The 27,732-nt window shown below is 35.4% G+C and overlaps 1 protein-coding gene across 2 annotated transcripts in view; it reads right to left on the reverse strand.

Moving 5' to 3' along the window:
* The window catches only part of COL21A1 (collagen type XXI alpha 1 chain), a 125,497-nt gene extending 102,217 nt beyond the window's left edge, over positions 1–23,280 (reverse strand). For both annotated transcript variants that reach the window (XM_036249009.1, XM_036249010.1), the window contains exons 1-2: positions 23,193–23,280; positions 19,581–20,132 (exon numbers count right to left, since the gene is read on the reverse strand). In XM_036249009.1, coding sequence (XP_036104902.1) covers positions 19,581–20,132; positions 23,193–23,280 — 640 coding nt within the window. The remainder of the gene's footprint in view (positions 1–19,580; positions 20,133–23,192) is intronic.
* Between the last annotated feature and the right edge of the window lie 4,452 nt (positions 23,281–27,732).

Here is a 27,732-nt window from a genome sequence, read left to right on the forward strand (position 1 = left end):
AGCGAAAAGCTCAGACTTAAGACAAGAACGTCAGTTTCAGACCTAATCCTCTCTTGTAACCTCTCATGAACCCTTAGATTCTTTTCTGTGAAGTGAGAATAACCATCTTCACAGGGTTTGTCTGAGGATCAAATGTGGAGATGTTTCTGAAAGTGCTCTGTACCTCCAAAATTGCATGCGAGTGCAGGAAACAGAGCAGGTATTGTGCCCATCTTTTCCGGTAATAAAATCCTTTACATTGTATTCTAATTCCCCAAACTTTATGGAAAGAAATGTGACAGTTTGTGAAATCACGAATGTAAATTGATATCACAATCTAGCCATGTTTTCATGTTTACCTAGGCATATCTCTTCAGGAAAATGTATTTAAATAATTATATTTTCTTGAAGGAATAACTTTCTTCCCAATTTGTTCAACTACAAGGAGAACAATAAGATATCCTTACACATGGGAGCTGAAAAGAAAAGTGTAGTTAAAACGCTCAAATACAGTTTGTATGTTTGCATATACCCAGAGATAAGAAACAGGTAAAAAAAATAGTTTCCATATATAAAAGGCTACCTTGATTACCAACCAACAATTTTTACACAAATTTCAGGGAAAGTAAACAGATAAATAATTAATATCCCCACTGTGTAGAGGGAAAAAAAATAAAATAAATATATGTATAAGTATACAACCATATCCAGAGAGGGGAATGGAAACTGCAAATAAAAATTTGAACTTGAAAGTTATAATTTTAAGTACCAGGAAAATTAAATGCTAAGGGAGACTCAGTTGGGAACTTGCTATAACACCTACAATAGGTAGGTAGAATAATATAGGTAAACAAATTAGTTTAAAATAGTTCATTCAGAAGCAAGGGCAAAAAAGACACACAGATTTACATTCACAAATGGTTTCCCACACAGACTACACAGTTATAATTTCAGTTCACTCCAATATGTTCAGAGAGTATTTGGAACAGAAATTCTCTATGAGATGTGAGCATCAACTACTCCATTTATTTAAATCCCTGGGGTCCAGTAATATTTGTTTTTCTGTTAAATCTCAGGGGTTAGTAGTATAAGTAATTTAGTCTTATCAAGACCATAAAAGAATGTGTTGTATTTAAAATCCTGTCATGAATAGCAACACAAAAACTACATATATCTTGAGTCTAACCAGAGCAATCAAATGTGTCTAGATACACCTTTCTAGTTATAAGTTAATATCCCAGGGCCACTGAATGCATTGTTTTAGAATATATGTAGCCTAGTTCATGAATGCCTATCAATCCATTCCACGTTGCCAGGTTGGTTGTATGTCGCCCCACTCCTAAAGTCAATATTTTATTGAGAAGAGGGAATTCTACCAAGATCTGTGGTCAGACACTAAAAGCAATTTTACTAATCTACATCTGATGTCCAATAAAACAGTCTTCTATGGTGTCTATGGTACAGCTGAGATCTTTACAAGCCAATTTCTTCAAACTTTCCTGAACTGAACTTGGTTTTAATAGTAAGGCAAACATGAGTATATGTGCCATTGATACACACCCCTCAATAGTGATCAGAGGCAACTTAATACCTTTGCCTTCTTAAGGTACATTGTATCATCATGCATTTTAACATCATGCACAAGTTCATTACAGTCACTACTGTTTCAATTTAGCACTAAAATCATGATAACTTAGACTCTGTTGCATCATATTGGAAATAAAATATAATAAAAATAGCAAAACCAAAATAAATTATCCAAGTAGAGATCTTCTTACCAAAGATTAGGTAAATAAAAAAGAAGGCAGCCCCAACTTCACATTTCTTTCCTCATTACTGATTGAATAATCTCACCATCCTTTACCAGCAAGCAATATTGCTGACATGAAATATAGGTTAATTTAGAGTCAATAGTCCTTTACCAGAGGAAGATGTCTGCCAGATGGATGGCTGACAGACAATGGAACACAATAAGCAAAGATTTTTATAACATTACTTTCAGTGATAAGTCAAGGGGAACAGTAGACTCCAGCTACATATGCACAAACCACAAAAGCCAAAGTCCTTTGCACAAGTAGCCTCAGTGATCATAGAATATGTTACTTGACAATAAGAAAAAAGATTAAAAACTGGAAATCATATTTGGCTTAGAAAATAGTTAAGGAGAATATAGTTTTATTTTTTTTAATTAATTTATTTATTTTGGTTACAGATATTTCTCCTTTTTCCCCCATTGACATCCTCCTCTCCCTTCCTCATCGCCCTGTCCCCAGCTTTATCGTCAATGTCCACAGGTCATGCATACATGCATATAAGTTCTGTGGTTTATCTCTCCCTCCCCCAACACCCTCTTCCTTCCGGGGATTGTCAGTCTGTACCCTACTTACAGGTCTCGGGGAATACCCTGTTCTTCAGATTGTTATGATCATTATATTCCACAAATAAGTGAGCTCATATGATACTTGCCTTTCCCTGTGTGGCTTGTTTCTCTTAGGATAATACTTTCCAGATCCCTCCATGTCTTCTCAAAGGATAAGAGATCTTTCTTTCTTACAGCTGCATAGTACTCCATTGTGTATATGTACCACTGCTTTTTTATCCATTTGTCTACTGATGGACATTTGGGCTGTTTCCAGATCTTAGCTATTGTGAATAGTGCTGCTATGAACATGGGGGTACATATATTCTTTCTGACTGGTGTTTCAGCCTTCTTAGGGTATATTCCTAGAAGTGGGATCACTGGGTCAAATGGCAGTTCAATTTTTAATTTTTTGAGGTAACACCATATTGTTTTCCATAGTGGTTGCACCAGTCTGCATTCCCACCAGCAGTGTACTAGGGTCCCTTTTTCTCCACACCCTCACCAACACTTCTTGTTTGATGATTTGTTGATGGTGGCCATTCTGACAGGTGTGAGGTGATACCTCATTGTTGCTTTAATTTGCATCTCTCTGATGATTAGTGATGTTGAGCATTTCTTCACATGTCTCTTGGCCATTTCTATGTCCTGTTTGGAGAGGTGTCTATTGGGCAGTTCCTCTGCCCATTTTTTAATTGGGTTCTTTGTCTTCCTTTTGTTGAGCTGTATGAGCACTCTATATTTTAAAAATTAACCCCTTATCTGATGTATCATTGGCAATTATGCTCTTCCATAGAGTGAGTTGCCTTTCCATTTTGGTGATTGTTTCTTTTGCTGTGCAGAAGTTTTTGAGTTTGATGTAGTCCTATGTGTTCATTTTCTCTGTTTCAGTTGCCTTAGGTGATGTATCAGTGAAAATTCTGTTGCATATGATGTCTAAAATTTTGATGCCTACATTTTCTTCTAGGAGTTTTATAGATTCATGAGTCACATTTAAGTCTTTTACCCATTTTGAGTTTATTCTTGTGTATGGTGTAAGTTGATGGTCTAGTTTCATTTTTTTTGCATGTAGCTGTCCAATTTTCCCAACACCATTTAATAAAGAGTCTGTCTTTACTTCACTCTATGCTCTTGCCCCCTTTATCAAACATTAATTGAGCATATTTTCTTGGGTCCATTTCTGGGTTCTCTATTCTGTTCCATTTATCTATCTGCCTGTTCTTGTGCCAGTACCAGGCTGTTTTGATTACAGTGGCTTTCTAGTGTAACCTGAAATCTGGTAATGTGATCCCTCCAACTTTGTTCTTTTTCAAGACTGCTGTGGCTATTCGGGGTCTTTTTTGGTTCCATATGAACTTTTGAAGTATTTGTTCTAGTTCTGTAAAGTATGTCATTGGTATTTTGATGGGGATTGCATTGAATCTATACACTGCTTTGGGTAGTATGGACATTTTAATGATGTTAATTCTTTCAATCCATGAACAAGGTATGTGCTTCCATTTTTTATATCTTCCTCTGTTTCTTTTTTCAATGTCCTGTAGTTTTCTGTGAGTAGGTCCTTTATTTCTTTGGTTAAGTTTATTCCTAGGTATGCTAATTTTTTTTGCTGTGATGGTAAATGGGATTGTTTTTTTAGTTTCTCTTTCTGTGAGTTCATCACTGGTGTATAAGAATGCTGTCAATTTCTTGACATTAATTTCATATCCTGCTACTTTGTAAAATTCATTCATTAAGTAAAGTAGTTTTTTTTTTCCCTCACTCAAGGACATTTTTCCATTTTTTGTTCAGATAGAGAGGGAGGGAGAGAAAGAATGAGAGAGAGAGAGAAAAACATCGATGTAAAAGGGACACATCGAGTAGCTGCCACCCACACGACCAACCAGGGCCGGAGACAAATTGCAACTGAGATATGCGCCTTTAGCAGGAACCAAATCCAGGTCTCTCTAGACCACAGGTCAACACTCTAACCACTGAGCCAAACCGGCCAGGGCCTAGATTTTTGATGGACTCTTTGGGGTTTTCCACATATACTATCATGTCATCTGCAAATAATGACAGTTTCACTTTCTCCTTTCCATTTGGATCCCCTTTATTTTTTCTTCATGTCTGATTGCTGTGGCTAAGACTTCCAGTACTATGTTAAATAAGAGTGGCAAAAGTCATAATATTTGTTAAAAATCCTTTGTATTTCTGTGGTGTCAGTTATTATTTCTCCTCTTTCATTTCTGATTTTGTCATCCTTGTCTTGTTCCTATTCTTAAGAGGAATGCTTTTAGTTTTTGCCCATTGAGTATGATGTTGGCTATAGGTCTTTCATATATGACCTTTATTATGTTGAGATATGATCTCTCTATTCCCAAATTGCTGAATGTTTTTATCAGAAACGGGTGCTGGATTTTGTCAAATACTTTTTCAGCATCTATTGATCTAATCATATGATTTTTATCTTTCATTTTGTTTATGTGGTGTATCACATTTATTGATTTGCAAATATTGTACCAGCCTTACATCCCTGGGATGAATCCCACTTGGTCATGGTGAATAATTTTTTTATGTATTGCTGGATTTGATTTGCTAGTATTTTGTTCAGGATTTTGGCATCTATGTTCATCAGGGATATTGGCCTGTAGTTTTCTTTCTTTGTAGTTTCTTTTTCTGGTTTTGGAATTAGAATCATGCTGGCCTCATAGAACGAGTTTGGAAGTTTTCCTCCTTCTTGAATTTTTTAAAATAGTTTGAGGAGAATGGGTATTACTTCTTCTTTGAATGTTTGGTAAAATTGCCCCATAAAGCTGTCCGAGCCTGGACTTTTGTTTGGTGGGAGAGTCTTGATTACATCTTCAATTTCTTTTGTTGTTATTGGTTTGTTCAAGTTTTCTATCTCTTCTCGATTCAGTTTTGGGAGACAGTGTGATTCTAGAAATTTGTCCATTTTGCTTAGATTGTTGAATTTGTTGCCGTAATATTGTTCATAATATTTGTTAACAATCCTTTGTATTTCTGTGGTGTCAGTTATTATTTCTCCTCTTTCATTTCTGATTTTGTGTATTTGGGTTCCCTCTCTTTGTTTCTTGGTGAGTCTAGCTAAGGGTCCATCAAGGTTGTTTATCATTTCAAAGAACCAGCTCTTTGTTTCCTTGATCCTTTGAATTGTTTTGTGGTCTCCATGTCATTTATTTCTGCTCTAATCTTTACTATTTCTTTCCTTCTACTTGCTCTGGGGTTTACTTTTTGTTTGCTTTCTAGTTCTTTAAGTTGTGAGGGTAGATAGCCATTAGAAATTTTTCTTGCTTCTTGAGGTAGGCCTGTAGTACTATGAACTTCCCCCTCAGAAGTGCTTTCACTGCATCCCATAGATTTTGTGTTGTTGAGTGTTCATTTTCATTGGTTTCCAAAGAAAAGGAGTTTTTAATTTCTTCCTTGATCTCCATGGTAACCCATTTATTGTTCAGTAATATGCTATTTAGCCTCAATGTTTCTCAAATGTCTTTGCATGTTCTTGTTGCAATTGATTTCTAGTTTCATGCCATTGTGATCTGAGAAGATGCTTGATATGATTTCAATCTTCTTGAACTTGTAGAGACTTAATTTGTGCTCTAACATGTGGTCTATCTTAGAGAGTGTCCCAAGTGCACTTGAAAAAAATGTGAATTCTGCAGTTTTGGGGTGTTATTCTCTGTAGATATCTAGTAAATCCGTTTGGTCTAGCACTTCATTTAGAGTCTGTTTTCTTGTTAATTTTTTGTCTAGATGATCTATCCAATGTGTCAGTGGGGTGCTGAAGTCCCCTGATATGATTGTATTGCTGTCAATTTCTCCTTTGAAGTCCTCCATATTTCTAATATATGTTGGTGCTCCTATATTGGGTGCATATATGTTTACCAAGGTTATATCTTCCTGTTGGATAGATCCTTTCAATATTATGTAGTGGCCTTCTTTGTCTCTAGTTATGGCCTTCATTTTGAAATCTACATAATCGCATATGAGTATTGCTACCCCAGCTTTTTTTTGCTTTCTGTTTGCTTGTAAGAAATTTTTCCATCCCTTCACTTTCAACCTATGTGAGTCTTTTGTTGTGAGGTGGGTTTCTTGTAGACAACATATATGTTATATGTGAGTCATGCTTTCTTATCCAGTCAGCTACTCTGTGTATTTTTATTGGAGCATTCAAACCATTCACATTTAAGATGATAATTGATGTGTACTTATTTATTGTCATTTTTGTTTAGTGTGGTTTTATTTTTCTTCCCATTTCTTCTACTAATTACAGCAGTCCTTTTAGCATATCTTGCAGTCTTAGTTTGGTTTGGTGTTAATATATTCCCTTAGCCTTTTTTGTCTGGGAAGCTCTTTATTTGACTTTCTATTTTGAATGATAGCCTTGCTGGATAGAGTAATCTTGGATTCAGATCCTTGTTTTTCATGACCTTGATTACTTCACGCCATTCCCTTCTGGCCTGTAGTGTTTTTGTTGGGATGTCGCTGACAGCCTTATGGGGATTCCTTTGTAGGTAATGTGTTTCTTATCTCTTGCTGCCTTTATGATTCTCTCTTTGTGTTTAATTTTTGGCACTTTAATTACTATGTGTCTTGGTGTGGGCCTGTTTGGGTTCTTCTTACTTGGGGCTCTCTGTGCTTCTTGAACTTGAATGTCTTCTTCCTTCACAAAGTTAGGAAATTTTTCTGTCACTATTTCTTTAAATATATTCTCTAACCCTTGCCCATTTACTTCCTCTTCGGGGACTCCTATGATGCAATGGTATTACATTTACAGGTGTCCTACAGTTCTCTTATGCTATCTTCCTGTTTGTTAATTGTTTTTCCTTTTGGTTTTCTGATTGGTTGATTTTTTCTACCCTGTCTTCTAATTCACTGATCCAGTCTTCAGCTTCCTCTACTTTGTTGGTTAGTCCTTCCAATGTGTTCTTTATTTTTGCTATGTTATTCTTCATTTCCACTTGGTAGGTTTTCAGTGTTTCTATATCTTTACTCATGGTGCTTATATCCTTACTCATGCTGTTGAGCTTCCTCAAGATCATGGTTCTGAATTCTACCTCTGATATATGCTTAACTGCATTTCATTTATCTCATCTTCAATAAAGTTCTCTTGTTCTTTCACTTGGGATTTGTTTCTTTGTTTTACCACTTTGGCTATCTCAGTGCGTATTTGAGTCTGCCAAATTTTCCCTGTGGGTGCTGGTGTTCTGCTGTTTGTGGCTCCTTCTACTGGGTTTGGAAGAGCCTGGGTGGGCCCATGTTAAATACCACTGTCAAGTCTTACTTTCCTGGGTAGATTTGCAAGCCCAGGAAAGGTTCAGTTATTCTCTAGCTTTTTCCTGGTGGCTTGTAGTCTCAGTTACTCAATACCTCGGAATGTAGCCTTGGTGTTCTGCATAAGAGGATTTCCAGAGGGTGGAATGATGCTGGTTATTCATGAACCTCAATTTTCATTTCTTTGCCTCACCTGGAAAAAGCTGAATCTCCAAGGGAGCAACTGCTGCTTTTCCCCCACCACTCTGCAAGGAGCAAACTGGCCACCATCCTTTGTGGCTGCAACTCAGCAAAAACTCTGAGTGCCCTCCAAATCCCGTGTGCCCCCAAAGAGTTCCAGACCAGTCTGCCATCCCACTGACAGAGCCCCAGGTAAGTGGCTGTGGCTATTTTAGGGCTCTCTCTCAGCTCTTTGTGCTGTGGAGCCGCTTGTGAGTTTAACCCCAAGGGTGCTGCTCACAGCTCAGACCACTGTCCATGGGCTCCCAGCCCGCCACCCTCTCGCACCTTTGCAGATCCTATCAGTGTCCCTGGTTATATGGTCCTATTCTGCTGCTTTTTTCTGAAGATTTGTCTTTATTTTAGTTGTAATTCCCTTTTGGTCCTGGGAGATTGTCTGTGTAGCTTCCATTCACCATGCCGCCATTTTACCGTATCCGAGAATATAGTTTTAAAAGCTTACAAAATTATACAAATATCTCATATGGTTTTGTCATTTTTCATTTTAAAAACATTGATTATGTGATAAAAATGTTAAGTTATTCTTTTTTCTGTTTGAATATTCTAGATGGAGAAATTGCTTTTGCAATTTTCTTTTTCATTTTTAATTTGAATAGACTGAGGTTTTGTCAGATATTAGAGTTATATATCATTTAAACATATATACTATATTTTTTACCCAGAAATCCGGACGTCTTAATATGTTCCAGTACTTCTCTAGCACAATGATATTAACATTCATAAAATGTGGTTTCTATCATCACCAATGTTGGAATCAGTCACTTAGCCCAAAAACAATTTTCAAGAAAGAGAGGTTGACAAAGTCAGGAATCAAACCTGGATCTGAGCCTGACTCCAGAGACTGAGCTGGACAACCATATAATTACATGGCCTCGGGGAGACAAATATAAGCATCAGGAAATAGAGCTTTACTTTAACAAACATTGTATTTACTGAATTTAATTTTTTTAAAAATTAAGGTACAACCTACATTCTGTAAAATACCCCAATCTCAAGTAATGAGCTCAATTGGCGCATAATGTATACACTTATGTAACTTGCACCAGACAACATAAAGACTGTCAAACAACTTAGAAAGCTACATCATATTCCTTTACAGACAATCACCACCACCACCAGAAACAAGTTATGATTTCTATAACCATTGATTAATTAGTTTTCTCTGTTCTTAGTTTTATCTGTTCTCATAGTTAACTATCTAGGAGTTGAATTGCTGTTTCCCAGGGTAGTGGCATGCTTTGCCCTAGTAGATAATGTCAAAAACTTCTCCAAAGTGGTTGTATCAATTTTTACTCCTACTTAGCATACCTTTTGCCACTTACAAAGCGTGGAGGTGTTATGAGAGTAAAATATGTAATTAGGTGATAAATATTGTATATAATATTTTAGAGAAAAAGAAAGGAAAGAAGAATGGGCTGTTCACACAAGCTTCAAATATTCCTAATGAAAATTATTCTGAATGTTTTCTTGTTCATTACTTTCCTAGAATTAATTAACTTATACAGCTGCATCTAAATCCAATCATAAATACTGATCATTTATTTTGTGCATTTTCTGAATCATGCCATAGTCACTCCACTGTTTCTAATGAATACCCAAACATTGCTTTTCACATAAAATATAAACATATGTTTCTTTTCTTGAAACATTGCTCTAGCTTCTCTAATTTAAAGAATGGAAAATTCGTATTTTGGGATATATTACAAGCCCTGACAGTGTAAGATGCCTTCCAAACAGATTAAATTAAACTCTTTTAATCTAGAGCTGGAACACAAAGTGATTTCCCTAAATATTTAATGAAGTTTTATAAAATATTATACTCGATCCTATCCCATCCACCAAACTTCACTCCACCTCGACCTCTCAATTCTCCCTGCCTCACCTCAGTGGTTGAAAATTCATGCATTATCAATAGTGGAGAGGCATAACGGAAGGGAATCAGTTTCAGGTGAGAGCATAGAAATTAATCACATATGTTATGAAATCATGAAAGCTAAAATACTCACCACCTGCTAAAACATCTTGGTAGTCTTGCCATGGCTCCTGATATGTGTACTCTTACCCTTTGTGGATTCCACTAAAATGCAAGGGTAGGGTATTATACCATGCTATTGTTACAAAGCATTAAAGGGCTTGAATTAGATCATCAAATTATCCAGCAATCTCCAAACAAAGAGTAGTACAAAGCATGAGTACCTTTTCATGAGAGGAAAAGAAATTTATGAAGTTCTAAACATTGTTCCAAGTTAAATGTTCCATGGTATATGGAAAGCACTGGAAGGGAGAAAAAAGGCCCCAAAGTTTCTTTGGAATAAAGACACTACAGTCCACTCAGTCAGGCATGCAGTCAGTCTTTCTCTCTCTCTCTCTCTCTCTCTCTTTCTCTCTCTCTCTCTCTCTCTCTCTCTCTCTCTCTCTCTCTCTCTCTCTCTCTCTCTCTCTCTCTAGATAAGGCTATAATTACACACCTGATTACCTTCTGGCCTTTGGCCTTTGGCACCTCTTGAGCAAGTCAACACTATATATTAATTTTTAAAAAAAGATAAATTTCCTGCTTTACCCAAAAGTGCATATGGTGGAAAATAAAACTGGAAGACCCTACAATTTATTTGAGCTTGTTCTTTAACTACCTGTACATGTGTACAGGAAACACCTAAATCAAAATATAGGTCTTGAAACCCAGTAATTCAAGCCATAGGCTGTTGTAAGCCCATGAATATACCTATGGTATCATTCAGGGAACAAGGGGAAACTACTTTCTTTTTCCCTCTTCAGTCTGTTGCACAAAGCCATGCCTGGTTGACTCAGAAAAAGAGTGATATCAACAAGATGGAAGAACAGAAAGTTGCAGCCCACATCCCCCAACATTGAAACACTGATTTAACAATAATATTTGGATAAAAATACCTTTATGAGAATACCAGAGTCCAGTTAGAAAGTCGAAGTACCCCATGTGTATACAAAACCAAAAACAGCCTCATTGAAACAAGTAATAAAGAATAATTTCTCTTTACCCACATCAGTCCCTCCCCAAGGCCTACACAAATAAGTGCCAGGAGAGAATGCCCTATCTTGTGACATCTCCCTTCAGGGGGCGAGAGAAAATGGAGTTTGCTTCCAATATTCCAGCTTCTCAGAAGGCCACCCAAGGAACTGGTGACTGCCCCGCTTCATTTGGAGCACTAAAGGAATCAGAACCATTTGGATGCCAGGGGACTACTGAGAACAAAAAGGAGCGAGGGGCGAGCTGCTGGGGCTGGCATTGCTTGGCGTGGACAAGAGAAGGCACACTACTTGAGGCTTCTCCCTCAAGAGGAAGAGAAAAAAAGTGGAACATGATTCCAGCTTTTCAAAGTCTACCTAAAAAAAAAAAAAGATATTTGTTTTGCCTAAGAATGTTGACAGGAAACCAGCATACTTTGGCTGCCTGGTGGTTACTGAGAATAAGGAACAGTGGGAAGTTTGTGGCTAAAGAACTAGAGAACTTGAAGTGCTGCAGACGAACACCAAAGGGAGTAAGAGATTATGAGCACATGGAAGAGAAACCAGCAATCCTCTCTCATTAAGAAATTACTCACATAGGCCCAGGAAAATCTCATCCTCCCCTAAAAACAGTTTCAGAGGCCTACAGAATTTCTAGCTAGATAGATTGCTAAGATACTCCCCTGTACAAAGCCAGCTGGTAAAGACTGGGAGAGGTGACTGTTATTTCAAATGTGTGGATCCCAAAACAAGACTAGGAGGTACACAAAGAAACAGGAAAACACAACCTAACTGAAGAAACAAAATAACTCTCCAGATACCAGTCCTAAAGAAAGGGAGGTATGTTATCTGACAGAGCATTCACAATAGCCATCATAAAGATGCTTTACAAGTTTAAGAAGATAATGCATGAACAAAATAAGAATATCAACAAAAAAAATAAAAAATATAAAGAGGAACCAAACAGAAATTTTGGAGCTGAAGAACACAATAACTGGATAAAAAATTGACTAGAGGGTTTTGAAATCAGATTTGTTAACCAGAAAAAAGAATCAGCAAACTTGAAGACAGATCATTTGATATTATATAGGTAGGGGAACAAAAATTTAAAAGAATGAGACAAATTTAGGAAACCCTAAAGACCATCAACTAGACCAATACATACAGTATGAGAATTGCTGAAGAAAGAGGCAGAGCTCGTTTTTAAAATAACAACCAAAATTTTCTTAAGTCTAGAAAATAAAATGGAAAACCAGAGACAAAGAGGAAATTTTGAAAGTATCAAGAGAAAGCAACTCCTTATGGTATGGGTACCACATAAGATGATCAGTAGATTTCTCAGTAGAAACTTTGCAGGCCACAAGGGAATGGGATAATAAATTCAAAATGCTGAAATGAAAAATACTACATCTAGCAAAAGTGTCCTTCACAAATGAATAATAAACACTTTCTCAGATTAAAAAAAAAATCTAATGGAATTCACCACCACAAGACCTGTCTTATAAGAAATACTAAGAAAGTCCTCCAAGTTGAACTGAAAAAACATTAAATAGCAACACAAAAGCGTTGGAGAGTATAAAACTTGCTGGTAAAGTAAATATATATATATGCAGAATGCAAAAATATTATAATGGTGGTATGTATATAACTTTAATTCTGATACAAAAGTTAAAGGTCAAAGTATAAACAAATAACTATAACTGTAAGAATATGTTAATGGATACACAATATAAGATGATATAATTTGTGACATTGATAATAAAGTGTGAAGAGGCAAGTAGATGCAAAAATGTGGAGAATTTTTATGTGATTAAAGTTAAGATATTATCAGCTTAAAATAGATTTTTATAACAATATATTGTTTGTCTGGCCAGTGTGGCTCCGTGGATTGAGTGCCACCCCATGGACTGAGAGGTCCCAGTTCAATTCCTGGTCAGAGAACATGCCTGAGTTTCAGGCTCTATCCCCAGTAGGAGGTGTGCACAAGGCAGCTGATCAATGTTTCTATCTCTCTCTCCCCTTTCTCTCTAAAATAAAATCAAATACACACACACACACACACACACACACACACATATATATATATATATATATATATATATATATATATATATATATAGTGTTTAATGTAACCCTCATGGTAACCACAAAGAAAATACCTATAGAAGAGACAAAATGAAAGTGAAAAAGAAATCAAAGCATGTCACTACAAAAATCAATGAAACACAAAGGAAGACCAGACAGAAAACAATGAACAAAATAGCAATATGAAATCTTTCCCTGTCACTAATTAGTTCAGATGTAAATGAATTAAACTCCCCAACAAAAAGACAGAATGGCTAAATGTTTTTAAAAAATCACATATATACTGTCTATAAGACATGTACTTTATAATTATCGACACACAGGCTAAAAGTAAAGGTATAGAAAAAGATACTCCATGCAAATAGTAAGCAAAAGAAACCAAAGGTGGTGTTACTTATATCACATGAAATAGGCTTTGAGTCAAAAACTGTCAAAAGAGACAGAGGGCTTCATATAATGATAAGAAGGTCAACTCACCAATAAGACATAAAAGATGTAAAAACTATATATATACATATATACACACACACATACACACACAATATATTATATGTATATATGCACACATATATACATATACATACTATTTTTTGACATCATAACACTCAAATATATGAAGGGAGAAATTTACAGTAACATAGTAATGGTAAGGGATTTCAACACTTAGCCTTCAATAATAGATAGAAAATCCAGAGAGAAGATCAAAAGAGAAATAAAGGATTTGAACAACACTATAGAGCAAATGAATCTAACAGACATATGCAGAACATTTCACCACACCACAGCAAATACACATTCTCAAGCACAAGCACAACATTCTCCAGGAAACAGCATGTTAGGTAAAAAAAAAAAAGTCTCAACATATTTAAGAAGATTGAAATTATACCATGTATATTTTCTAGCCACAATAGAATGAAATTAAAAATTTATGGTAGGAGAAAAATTGGAAAATTAAAAAATATGTGGAAACTAAACACCACTTTCTTGAATAACCACTGAGTCAAAAAGAAAAATCAAAAGAGAAATTAGAAAGTATTTTGAGAAAAAACAAAACTAAAACACAATATACTAAAACTAACAGGATGCAGCAAAAGCAGTCTTAAGAAGGAAATTTATAGCAATAAAAATCTCCATTAAGAATAAAGATCTCAAATAAACAATCTTGCTTTTCAGGTCAAGGAACTAGAAAAAGAACAAAACCCAAAACTAGTATAAGAAAGAAAATAAAAATTAGAGAAATAAAATAGAGAATAATAAAACAATAGAAAAACTAAACAAAATTAAGAGTTGGTTTTTTGAAAAGATAACAAAACTGACAAAACTTTAGCTAGATTAAGCAAAAATAGAGATTTAAATAAAAATACTAGGAAGGAAAGAGGAGAATTACAATTGATACCACAGAAATACAAAGGACCATCAAAAAATGAAATAATTCTATACCAAAAAATTTGATAACCTAAAACAATTATTTAAAATTGGATAAAATTCCTAAAATATACAACCTACCAAGACTGAATCATGAAAAAATAGAAAATCTGAACAGACCTGTAACTAATAAGGAGACTGAATCAGTAATCAAAAAGCTCCTAACAAAGAAAAGCCCAGGACCAGATGTTTTCACTGGTGAACTCTGCTAAACATTTAACAAAGAACTATGCCAATCCTTCTCAAACTTTTCCAAAAAACTGAAGAGCAGGGAATATTTCCAAATTCTTTTTATGAGGCCAGCATAACCCAGATACCAAAGTCTATAAAAGATACTACAAGAAAAGAAAACTACAGGCCAATATTTCTGATGAATATAGATACAAAAGTCCTCCACAAAATATTAGCAAATTGAATTCAACTGAATATCAAAAGGATCAAAAGGATCCTACATCATGGCTAAGTGGAATTCATCAATGGGATGCAAAAATGATTCAATCTATGAAATCAATTAAAAAGATACCACAATAACAAGATAAAGCGTAAAAGTCATGTAATTGTCTCAATAGATGCAGAAAATGCATTTGTCAAAATTCAGCATCCTCTCATGATAAAAACACTCATCAAAATAAGTATAGAAATAATCTACCTTAACATATAAAGGCCATATATGAAAAGCCACAGCTAATAAACATATTCAATGGTGAGAAACTGAAAACTCTTCCTCTATGATCAGGAACAAGATAAGAATGCCCACTCCTGCCACTTCTATTCAATACAGTATTGGAAGTACTAGCCAGAGCATCAAAAATAATATGCCTTGCCAGTGTGGCTCAGTGGTTGAGCATTGACTCATGCACTAAGAGTTCCCCAGTTCAATTCCCGATCAGGGCACATGCCCAGGTTGTGGGCCAAATCACCAGTGGGGGGCATGCAGGAGGTGGCAAATCAATGTTCTCTCATTGATATTTCTTTTTTTTTTTTTTTCATCCTCACCGGAGGGCATTTTTCCATTTTTTGTTCAGGTAGAGTGGGAGGGAGAGAGAGGAAGAGAGAGAGAGAGAGAGAGAGAGAGAGAGAGAGAGAGAGAGAGAGAAACATCGACGCGAAAGGAACACATCGAGTGGTCGCCACCCGCATGACCGACCAGGGCCGGGGACAAACTGCAACCGAGGTACATGCCCTTAGCGGGAACCGAACCCGGGCCTCTCTGACCGCAGGCCGACCTCTAACCGCTGATCCAAACTGGCCAGGGCCTCTCATTGATATTTCTATCTCTGCCTCCCTCTCCCTTCCTCTCTCTAGAATCAATAAAGAAAACAAATTTTATTTCTTTTCATAATAATAATAATAACAAAATACTAAGAGATACATTTAACCAAGGAGGCAAAAGAGTTAAATGTTGAAAACAAAACATTGCTGAAAGAAATTAAAAACAAATGGAAGGATATATCATGGTCATGGACTGGAAAACTTACTATTTTTTAAATATCCATATCACATAAAGTGATTTACAAATTCAATGAAATCCCTATCAAAATCCCAGTGACCAGTCACAGAAGGACAAATACTGCACAACTCCACTTTTATAAACTATCTAAAGCAGTCAAACTCATAGAAACAGTCAGTAGAATGGTGGTTGTTGGTTGTGAGAGAAGGGAATGGGGGACTTGCTGTTCAATGGGCATGGAGTTTCAGTCGTGCAACATGAAAAAGTTCTAGCTATCCACAGTGCATCACTGTACATACAGTTAGCAATACTGTCCTGTACACTTAAAATACCTTTAGAGGGTATATCTTACATTGTGTTTTTGACCAAAATAGAAAACAAGATGGTCAATGTCACTAATCATCAGAGAAATGCAAATTAAACCCACAAGGAGGTATCATCTCACACCTGTCAGAATGGCTATCGTCAATAAATCAACAAACAAGTGTTGGTGAGAATGTGAACAGGAGGGAACCTTCGTACACTGTTAGTAAGAATGCACATTGGTGCAGCCACTATGGAAAACAGTATGGAGTTTCCTCAAAAATATTAAAAATGGAACTTCATGACCTAGTGATTCTACTTCTGAGCATATATTTGAAGAAACCCAAAACACTAATTCAAAAGAATATATGCACCACTGTGTTCATTGCAGCATTATATACAATAGCCAGGTGCTCATCAAGAGGATGAGTGGATAAAAAAGTTTTGGTACAGCCCTGGCCGGTGTGGTTCAGTTGGTTGGGTTTTGTCCCATGCACTGAAAGGTTGCCAGTTGGATTCCTGATCAGTGCACATGTCAGGGTTGCTCGATTGTGCAGGAGGCAGCCCATCAATGTTTCATTCTCTCTCTCTCTCTCTCTCCCCCCCTTTCTTTGTCTAAAAATCAATAAATTTTTTTTAACTTTTAGTACATACATACAATGAAATATTACTCAATCATAAACAAGAATGAAAATTTACCATTTTCAAGAGCATGGATGGACCTGGAAGGTATTATGTTCAGTGAAATAAGTCAGTCAGAGACAGACAAATACCATATGATTTCACTTAGGTGTGGAATCTAAAGAATAAAGTAAAGGAACAAACAAAACTGAAACAGAGTCATACAGAAAACAGAATGATGGTTGCCAGATGGGAGGGGTGAGGGGAGACGGGGTGAAAAAGGTGAAGGGATTAAGAAGTATAAATTGGTGGTTACAGAATAATCATGGGTTGTAAAGTACAGCATAGGGAATACTGGGAGGTATCACTTGGTAAAGTCTATGATTGTCTAACCACTATACAAATAATACAAATAACTAATACAAATACAAATACAAATAATACAAATACAAATAATATTGAATGTAAACTCTAGTTTAGAATAAAAACCATTAAGGAAAAATAATAGAAAACAAAAGAAAAGAATTAGACTGAGACAGATAAAGAAACCATTGTTTACCAACAAAAAGTGGACCTGAAATAAGGAATGTAGTGCAGGACACACCTCCAGGGAAATGATAGTCAGTGAAGATGAAATAATCCATGTAGGAACAAAGATATAAATAATAACTTGTTCACTGAGGATCAACCACAGTAGAGCATAAAAGCAAACAGCATTAGGAAATGGTAATTCTACATGCTGAGAACCTCAAAATAGAAGTTAACCATTTGTCAAAAAAAAAAAAAAAAAAAGAAATTGTCAAATGATTCAAATGAAAATGACATGATTTGAGGCTGCTACAATATAACAATGCATTAGTTTAGTCAATTAATTTTACCCTAATATAGTATAAAGTCAAGTACCAAAAGCTCATATATTCCATAAGTGTGATTTCAAAAACTACACTTTAGCCGGGCCAATATGGCTTAGTGGACTCAGAGGTCCCAGTTCGATTCTGGGTTAGGGTACATGCCTGGGGTGCGGGCTCCATCCCCAGTGGGGAGAGGGGGGAGGGGCGCATGCAGGAGGCAGCTGATGGATGTTTCTATCTCACATTGATGTTTCTATCTCTCTCTCTCTCTCCCTACCTCTCTTCTAAAAATTCAATAAAAATATTTTTTACAAACTATACTTTAAGAAGATGGCTATTGTAAAGTATATACATGAACTGAATAGATGCAGACATTTTTCACAACTTTTTGAGTGTGGATGAAAAAATATTTGGCAAGATTTCAAATTTGATTTGTTTTAAAGATTGTACATTTTAGCTGAAAAAAGCATACCCCTTTTAAGCACAGCTACTCTTTCACATATAATTAGAATTTTTAAAAGAGAATGCATATGCCAAAATACATATCTACAGAAAAAAATCTATGAAGCAAATATTATTGAATGGACATATTTAATCAAATTTATATTTAAGAATAAAAAATGAATGGTAAGTGAAATCTCATCATGAAGAGTCTATCTACCTTCAAAACCAAAGATTCTATTTTGACAACATATTAAAAATCTAGATCTCTCTGGCCTGTCCAAGATAATAAAAGTCAACAAAGTCTTACTGTTAGAGATTCATAAAAAGAATAACTGTGATGACTACTTATACAAGTTATGGTACCTTTTTAAAAGTTTGGTTAAAGAAAATTCTTAGTTTCTTAAATAAATAACCTAAAAAACTTGAAAAACCTTTTTTTCCATATCCCCAAACAAATATATATATATTTTTAAATGGTGGCATTTATTTAATTCTAAACCACAATCATTTAGAAATCTTTCTATCAAATGTGAACCAATCAATTTTGGAGTTTTTTATGGTAAACTGGAAAAAAAAGAACCTTTTCATTGTACATGAATATTATCTGTCTTAGGTATATGATATATTAAATATCACTAATGTTAAAAATAAAAGACTTGAACAAATTACTCTCCCCCCAAATAAAACATAAGCATATCTACACCCTAACAGGATTAATGTTGACCAGAAACTGAAATGTTCCCATACCAAGGAATTATCATGAGGTTAGAATTTATGAAATGACATAAACATAATAAATAGACTGGTAAGCACTTTATTTCCAAATGTTCTCTCATTGCTGGTGGGAGTTCCAGTGTTTCTCAAGTGAAATTTTTAACATTTTTACAGAGCTTTAAAAATGTTAGTAATTTGATCTTTCTTTGAAGAAATAAGGAGAGATTCTCATTCACAATTATGTTCAAGAATATTTCCTGTTTTTATACTAGAAAAACTTAGAAATGAACTAAACATACAAAAATAGAGAAATTATTAAATACTCTTAGGAGACTGCTATCATGTTAATAGTTTGCAAATTTTACATGCAACAATAAAGTATATAATAATATAAAAATTGAGTATGAAATTATATGTACAATATTATCCTTAAGCACATGAATAGACTCTTAGACAATCTGAACTAAAAGAAGAAAAAGGCTGAACTAAAATGATGCAAAAATTCATTCACAAGAGTGATATGATCATGTGTAATTGATACATATTTTCCATTCTTTATGCATCTTTTTTTTCGACCATCTCCATAATAGACATGTTGTAATTGAAAGGTAAAACAACAAATATAAGAAAATATTATATTTTCCAAGTGTAGATTTTATAAGTAATTGTTTCTAAAAAAAAAAAAAAAAACTGATCCAGATAAATATAACACAAAAATTTGTGTTCACCTGAATTCTAACATAAGTTATTGGACATTCAAAATAACTATCTATACTAGTGTAAATGAACAAGCTATGCCGAAAGATAAGCAAGTGCAATTATTAATTGTTTCCAAACTACATTAAGGCTTACTTACCTTCACAAAGTTTCTGCTTCATCACCTCCCTTATTTTGGATATCGCAATGTAGTCTTCCACATAAAACACATAAGTAGATGAAGGCTTGTTGGCAATAGCTCTAAGTTCCGCATCTTCGGTTTCTGAACCAACACCGATGGCAAATAATGTTATTTTATTGTCTCTTGCGGCTTCTGCTGCATCTTTGACTTCATCTTGGGACTTACCATCCGTAAGTACTACTGCTATCTTAGTCAGAAAGCGTGAGGACTTCGCAAAAAGGTAATCAAGTGCAAACTGGATGGCTTTCCCAGTCCTTGTATTTCCTCCTAAGTAGTGTATGGAGTCCATTGCTGCTATCAAATTCTCTCCCGAAGCATGGCTTCCAAGAGGAATCTCCAGTACAGGGTAGTCACTATACTGGACCACTCCAACCTGAATAAACTTTGGGCCTATGTCAAAGTTTTTTGTGATATTGACAAGCCACTTTTTCACTATTTCAAAGTTTTCTGGGCCAACACTGTAAGAACCATCTAAGATGAAAACCAAATCTGTTGGAGCAGTACGACAACCTAAGTGGGAAAGAAATCATCAGAACACATTTGTTATAGGAAAAGCAAAAAGTGGGAAGTATTAAATGCATGGTTTTTAATTAACCATATGAACTGAATTCTTTCACAATGTAAATGTATATAAAATCACTACGATGAATACTTTAAATATCTTACAAGTTACATATCAATTATATCTCAATGAAACTGAAATTTTTTTCAAAAAAAGATCATGCCCAGCCAGTCTGGTTAAGTTGGTTGAACATCATCCCATGCACTGAAAGGTGGTTGGTTCGAATCCTGTAAGAGCACATGCCTTGGTTGCTGGATTGATCCCCAGTTGGGTAGTGTAGGAGGCAGCTGATCCATGTTTCTATCTCTCTCTCCCTTTTCCTTCCTCTCTCTGAAATCAATAAAAACATATTTAAAAAAATAAAATAAAAAGATCATAGTAACTATTTATAGGCCATTAAGATACATTGCTTAGCTCATGAAAATTCTTTGTAAATGGGGGCTATTATTTCAGTTGATATTTTTAATTACCTATCATTATTATTATTATTATTATTATTATTACTATTAATATTATTATTAATCCTCACCCAAGGATATTTCTCCACTGTTTTTTAGAGCGACTGGAAGAGAGGGAGGGAGGGAGAGACAGACAGAGAGAGAAACATCGATATGAGAGAACACATTGGTTGCCTCCCACACAACCCCAAGGGCTGAGGATTAAACCTACAACCCAGGTAGGTGTCTTTGACCAAGAATCAAACCTTCAGTCTTCAGGTCAATGCTAGTGATCTCATTTTAAAGATTAATGATTCAGCTTTAAAAATAGGAAATAAAATATGCATTCTGTATATGAACATGATATCTAGGTATTTTTCATAGGTATAACTATTACTTATAAAGCGGCATCTTATTTTATTCATTGAATAAGTGAAAATAAATAAATGCATGATTATCAGCTATACACCACCATAAATTTTTTATCAATGAAATGTTTCATTTAATACTACCTGAAATTTTTACACACATATATATAAACCAATTAATAAGGGGAAGAAATTTAAAACGAACTTTCTGCCAACTTCAGGACTCAAGCAGTCACTAAAGATCCATATTCTTTAATATAGTTGATAAAAGTTAAATGAACCAAGATCACCAAAGCCATCACTCTTGCACTACATGCAAAACAAGTTTTTAAAGGTCTGATATGTCACCCTCACTGAATAATGTAGTCAAAACATGTGACAGTAAATTTCAAGTCTTGTGTTTTTACTCATATTAATAAGTTGTGATCAGATGCCCAATTTAAAGTTATAAGGATGATTTATATTCTGTATATATTTCAAATAAGATATAATTGCAAAGAATAATGTTGGAGAAAAATTGTTTAGTGACAATTAGCATTAGTATTGTTCTATCTCCTTAGGAGTAAATTATTAACCAATCTCTCTCGCCCTCTCTTCTACTTCCTCACTCCCTCCTTTTCTCTCTCCCTCCTTTCCTCACTTTTTCTTTCCATCCTTTTCCTTATCTTTGCCTACTTGCATATTGGGGTGATAAGGCTCACATAAAGAGTCCTCAATTTTACAGTTACGTCAATGTACCCATCACAGTGACCAGCTAAATAAACATGGTTGTTGGGTGAGCATGTATAACAGTCAAGATGTTACTGAAAGAAACAAACCAAAAAACCTGCCAAAACATGGATTTGTCTCAAAAATGCAAGTATGATTATGATGTTACTCCGAAGGTGAACTTGGCAGGTGGAGATGCAGGGCAGAAGGGCATGAGGGACACTGTTCCAACCACCTCTGCCATGGTGACTGCTGCCAGAGTTCAAGGCAGGGACAGCAGAATGGAACTTGGCCCAAAGGCAAGTTTTCTAACCCAAGGGAATGCAGTTTTTCTGTTATTTTTGAACGCTAGTTTGGGTTATGCTTCTATTGAGGTTTTGAAAGGACAGGCAAGTTGTGTTTGCAGAGCTCTTCAATGTTGCCCTTCCTACACACTATGAGATTCACTTTTGTCTGGACCTGCCAGTGTTTGCCTGCCACTTGATTCCGTGGTTATTCTTGGCCCTTCCTACCCCTTTCCAGGTCCATAGAGTGCATACCTGTAAAGTTGGCCAAGATCATGGGTACAAAAAGTAGATAATAGCCATTTATAAACACCAGACAAAATAGCACTTCAAGAGTCCTTCACCTTAGGGAGATGAATCAGTGGTATCGTAGAAAAGAAATGGACTGAAGATCAAAAGCAAAGTTTAAATACTAGTTACAACTCTAACAGGCTGTATGCTACTAGGCAAGCCTCTTAAATTTTGTGAATCTCTTTTCCCACTCAAAAAAAAAAAAACAGAGAAAAGAGAATCTACATATCTACCTTGTAGAGTACTTGAATAGATTAAACTATAAGAGTGTTCATGCAAACACTGTTTTAATAAAGTTTAAACCAAGTTAAATCAAGTTGTCAAACCACCTGATTTAACTGTTATAGAAACCATAATTAATTTATACCAGGGCCTTGATGTTTGTAATTTTTAGGATATGAAAATAAGCAAACTCTTAAAAATAAGTATGATATCTGCATTGGTAGTTCTGATAGTAGAACTACAGTAATATAGCCCTCCTTCTCTCATGGAAGCGTTCCTACAGGCAATCAGAGTAATAATCACCATGCATTATCTCACTTACATGGGTCATCTCATCAACTCTATGACATAACTTCATAGGATGGTCCGCATAACCATCCTTAGACTAGGTTTTGTTTGTTTGTTTTTTAATCTCCATATCAGGAAGCTCATATATTATTGAACTCAACACCAGACCGTTTATTCCAAAGCATGATGGGTTAACAGGAGCATTTTACTATAGCATTTTCTCAAAATTACCTCTAATAGAAGCTTTTCCTCTCAGTTAATGAGTAACATAGCAATTCATTCATTCTAGGAAATTATAGCATCAAAGACACTAAGAATAAGATCCTTAAAACCATTGCTTGAGCTCCTCTTATTTGATTTCTACAATCAATTTGTTGATAACAGAAAGGGGCAACGCTGGTAGCTCTTACTTGATCTTATTTCCCCATCTTCAGCTGATACAGAGCTCTGAAGAAGCAAGACCAAAACTATCCAAAGAACTGTAATATGGTGAGCCATGTTTCTGTTTTCGTTCTAATATTTTGGTTTTAGGATTCCTAAAAAGAAAAAGAAAGGGGAGTTAAGTATATATTTTAAAAATAAAGACAAACACCTACTCATTAGGAGTTTAATTTTAAAATTGCAATATCTCGTTGGAGCACAGTTCATTTTAACTATCTTTAAAATTAATTTGTGTCTAAAGTAGCCACACAATGAATAGGAGCTGAGGAAGACCATGATAAGTTATTTTAATTCATAACTATCTTGAAAACGTCTAAGCTTTCCTAAACTTTGGGCCTTGCCCGAAATATTTACTAAAATTCCTTTTAGCAGATCCTATAAAGTCTTATCACATTCTTTTTATTATCTCAGTGGTAGCAAACATTATTTTTTAAATATGAATTTGCATTTAAAAATCACTCAAAGGGTTTCTGGTAAAAATATTTTTGTGATAAAGCTGAATGATAAAGTTTAATGTTTAAATTGGGGTGTAATTATAAACCTTAAGATATATTTTGATTTATGAACTCTCTGTTATATGACTTTAATATATCTTTTAAGTTAGTACACATGTTTTCGGGGAAACTGAGTTATCCTTTTCGCCTTTGGATGCCGGAGGGGTGGAGTCCTTACAATATCTCAAGAAAAAGAATTTTCTGAGGCTCGCATGGGAGAATGAATGATTTTTATTTGCAGGGAATTACATCTCTCTGTTTCTATAGTCCCATTCCAGTCATAGAAGTGCAGCTGAATTTCAGTAGAGCTAAAGCAAACCCAGTGTCCAGAGTTTCCGTTCCATGTTGCAGCCGGGTCCAGTTCAGCATCAGTTCATAATAATGTCCATTGTGTGTGGGATCCACATGGCCATGGGCCACACAGATGACTGTATGAGATCCAAGAGAGCCTATGAGAGTTAAACCCTTTCTTTAGGGGATTAAATATCCCAAATCTTCGCAGTGGCCACCCCTATTCTGGCCAATGACCTGTTCCTAAGCATGACTGACAGCAAGCACCTTAGCTAATATCCCCAACTTTACAGGGCATGCTTCTATCTTCCCTTTGCCCTACGGAGTGTACAGTTGCAGCTTCCCGTCGAAGCTGCCCAAATGACATGCCTATAATATTTGGCCGTTCTTTTGCTCCTTTCCTGTTATTAATAACTAGGTCAATTATAATAGTATCACACAGACGTCACTTCTGGTTAGAATGTGGAAAGTTGCAATTCTTTCACTCCCAATTATGAGAACATGCCAGATAAATGATAAAACTGGAGTATTTTTAAACCCAGAAGAAAAGACAAGATTTAAAGAAATCTAAATGAACCAAATTCTAAAAGTTATTAATCGTGTATAAGGAAAAACATATTCAGAGCTGCTTTTGTCTCTATAAGAATGGCAATCCTCAAGAAGAGGAATTTGCCAAAGCATAGGGGAAATCAGTCAAAGCTGGTGAAAAAGATTAGCATCCTAAGGGGCCCAGCCACAAGAACAAGAGTATGCCCCATGCAGCAATTCTCCCCCATGAGCTTGAACTTGTGTATCCAGTAAACAAATAATACAAAGAAAGATAAGAACAGTTTAAACAGCCTAGAAAAGATCCTCCCCCTGTTCAGATGCCCAGGGTATATCTCAAATACAAATCCTTGGGCTGCTGAAGTCTGAAAGAGAAGCAACAGAACTGACAGAAGTCCCTCCAAAGCACTCTGGTCCTTCACCACAGTGGAGAGAGAGATCTCGAAAAGCAGAAAGCCAAAGAAGGACAAGATAAAAATAGAACTAAAAAATACAAAAAGCTGTAAACCATACTTAAAAGCTGAAAGATATCTCCCAAGGGTCTCCCAAAATACGAGAAGCAAGAAAATTTTACTTCTGATCAGGAGAAAACAGTCAGCATAAGCAGATCCAGAGTTGATCTAAATATCATATATATCAAACAGGGTTTATAAAAGAGCTATAATAAATGTGTTAAAAGATATAATAAATAAAATGGACAAGAATGTACAAAAATATGAAAAAATTTAGAAGAGAGCTGGAAAGTATAAAAAAGATACAAATGGAAATTCCTGCAATAAAAAAAAATATCAAAAAAAGAATGCATGTAATGGGCTCAAATGCATACATATAAGAAAAAGATTAGTAAATTTTAAGATAACTCAGTAATATAAATTATCCCAAATAAAGTCCAAAGAGGGGTGGAGAAACAGTGATAAAAAGAACATCTGAAATCTATGGGAAAATATCAAGTAATCATGAGCTAGCAAAGGAGTAATCAGTTTTTGAGATGGAAAGGAGAAAGTGAATGAAGAGATATTTGAAAATACAATGACCAAGAGTTTTCCAAATTGACAAACATTACAAACAATCAGATCAAAGAAGATCAACAAACCCCAACAAGATATAAAATAAGTCACACTTAGGCACATCATTATCAATTGAAAATAAGAATAAAAGAGAAAATTCTTAAAACTAGCCAGATGGAAAAAAATAAAAAATGAAAACACACATTACATACAGAGGGACAATAATATAAATTTTAGATATAAAGAACACTCTACCTAACAGCAGACTATTCATTCTTTTATAATGCATATAAAATAGTCACCAAAATAGAGTATATCCTGGAGAGAAAACAAGCCTCAAATTCCAAAGAATTCAGATTATACAGTTTATGTTCTTTGACCTAAACGATATTAAATTAGAAAAGGAAGAATAATCCAAAATACTTGAAAATTTACCTATATACTGCTAAGTAGTCCATGGATTAAAAAGTATAAAAAAAAAGATTACCAACACTTTGTAGTATAGTTTGAAATCAGGGAGCATATACCTCTAGCTTTGTTCTTCTTTCTCAAGAATACTTTGGCTATTTGGGATCTTTTGTGGTTCCATATCAATTTTAGGATCATTTGTTCTAGTTTTTTTAAAAATGCCATTGGTATGTTTATAGTGACTGCACTGAATCTGTAGATTGCTTGGTGTAGCATGGGCATTTTAACGATATTCATCCTGCCAATTCATGAGAATGATGTTACTGATTGGGGTTATTGGTTGAGACTGGTTCTTCTAATTGGCATAGAAAAGATTTTAAGGTCAACAAAAATGAAAGTAAAGAAGAATTTATTGGCCACAACAAAAACACACTTAGAACAGTGAAAAGAGGAAGGACACAGAAGAAGCAACTGGAGAGCCTGGACTGGGCTGCTTTAACTCACTGAGAAATCAGAGAAAAGGGGACCTTGGAGACAGGTTCAGAGGATTAGCCTGGGATGAGCTGCTACTGCCCATTGCTCTCTAGTTGCAAGTCTCCTGGGGTCCCTTAGAGGGAAGAAGGGGAAGAGAATGGCATGGGCATGCTTCCCTAGGGGAGAGAGTGTGCTAGGTCTTTTATGTTGAGGGTATTTATCTTTCACTTGCAGGTGGGAATCTTAGGGGAGGTCTCAGGGGAGGGTCTTGATAAAATATTCATCAGCTTTCCAGGTGTGCTCTTTCAGGACTATGGACTCTACTGATTGGTGGGGGTCAGAGCAGGGGGTCAGTAGTCAATGCTGCTGGTCCTGAGGCAGCCATGGTGTCACTTGTCTGGCTCTGCTGTTTTTCTGGACCTGGAGCTAAAATACACTGAAGCCTAAATGTTATCTTTAGGGAGGAAAAGGTGAGGGGGTACAAATCTCATGACCAGTGATACACTAGGAAGGAAAGTTTACCCTGAGGGTGAGGTTGTTGTTTTCCCAGTTTTGGCCCTTGTTACACATCCAGGGCTATCTGCCCTGGTGAGTTTCTATACCTGGCCCATCATCCTTGCTGTGCTCATGTAACAAACAGTATATTATTCCACTGATTTGTGTCTTCAATTTCTTTCATCAATGTCTTATAGTTTTCAGAGTACAGTTCTTTCATCTCCTGGGATAAATTGATTCATGGGTGTTTTATTCTTTTTGATGAAATGTAAATGAAATTTTCTTAATTTCTCTTTCTGATAATTCAATAGTGTATAGAAATACAACAGATTTCTATAAATTAATTTTGTATTCTGCAACTTTACTGAATTCATTTTTTAGTTTTAATAGTTTTTTGGTGGAATCTTTGCTAATCAAAACAGTACGGTAGTGGCACAAAAACAGACACAGATCATGCACAAAATTGAGAGCCCAAAACTAAACCCACACATATGGTCAATTAATCTATGATAATGGAGTCAAGAGTATACAATTTAAAAAATGACAGATGCTTCAATAAATGGTGTTGGGAAAACTGGACAGATGCATGCAAAAAAATGACTCTGGATGACATTCTTACACCAAATATAAAAATAAACTCAAAATAAATTAAAGACTTAAATATAAGACCTAAAACTAGAAAAAAACATAAGCAATAGACTCTTTGACATTGGTCTTAGTAGTATTTTTCTGGATATGTCTCTCCGGGTAATGGCAAAGAAAGCAAAAATAAACAAATGGGATATTACACTAAA

This window comes from Molossus molossus, unplaced genomic scaffold (assembly GCF_014108415.1).
Source record: "Molossus molossus isolate mMolMol1 unplaced genomic scaffold, mMolMol1.p scaffold_m16_p_8, whole genome shotgun sequence".
NCBI classification, from domain to species: domain Eukaryota; kingdom Metazoa; phylum Chordata; class Mammalia; order Chiroptera; family Molossidae; genus Molossus; species Molossus molossus.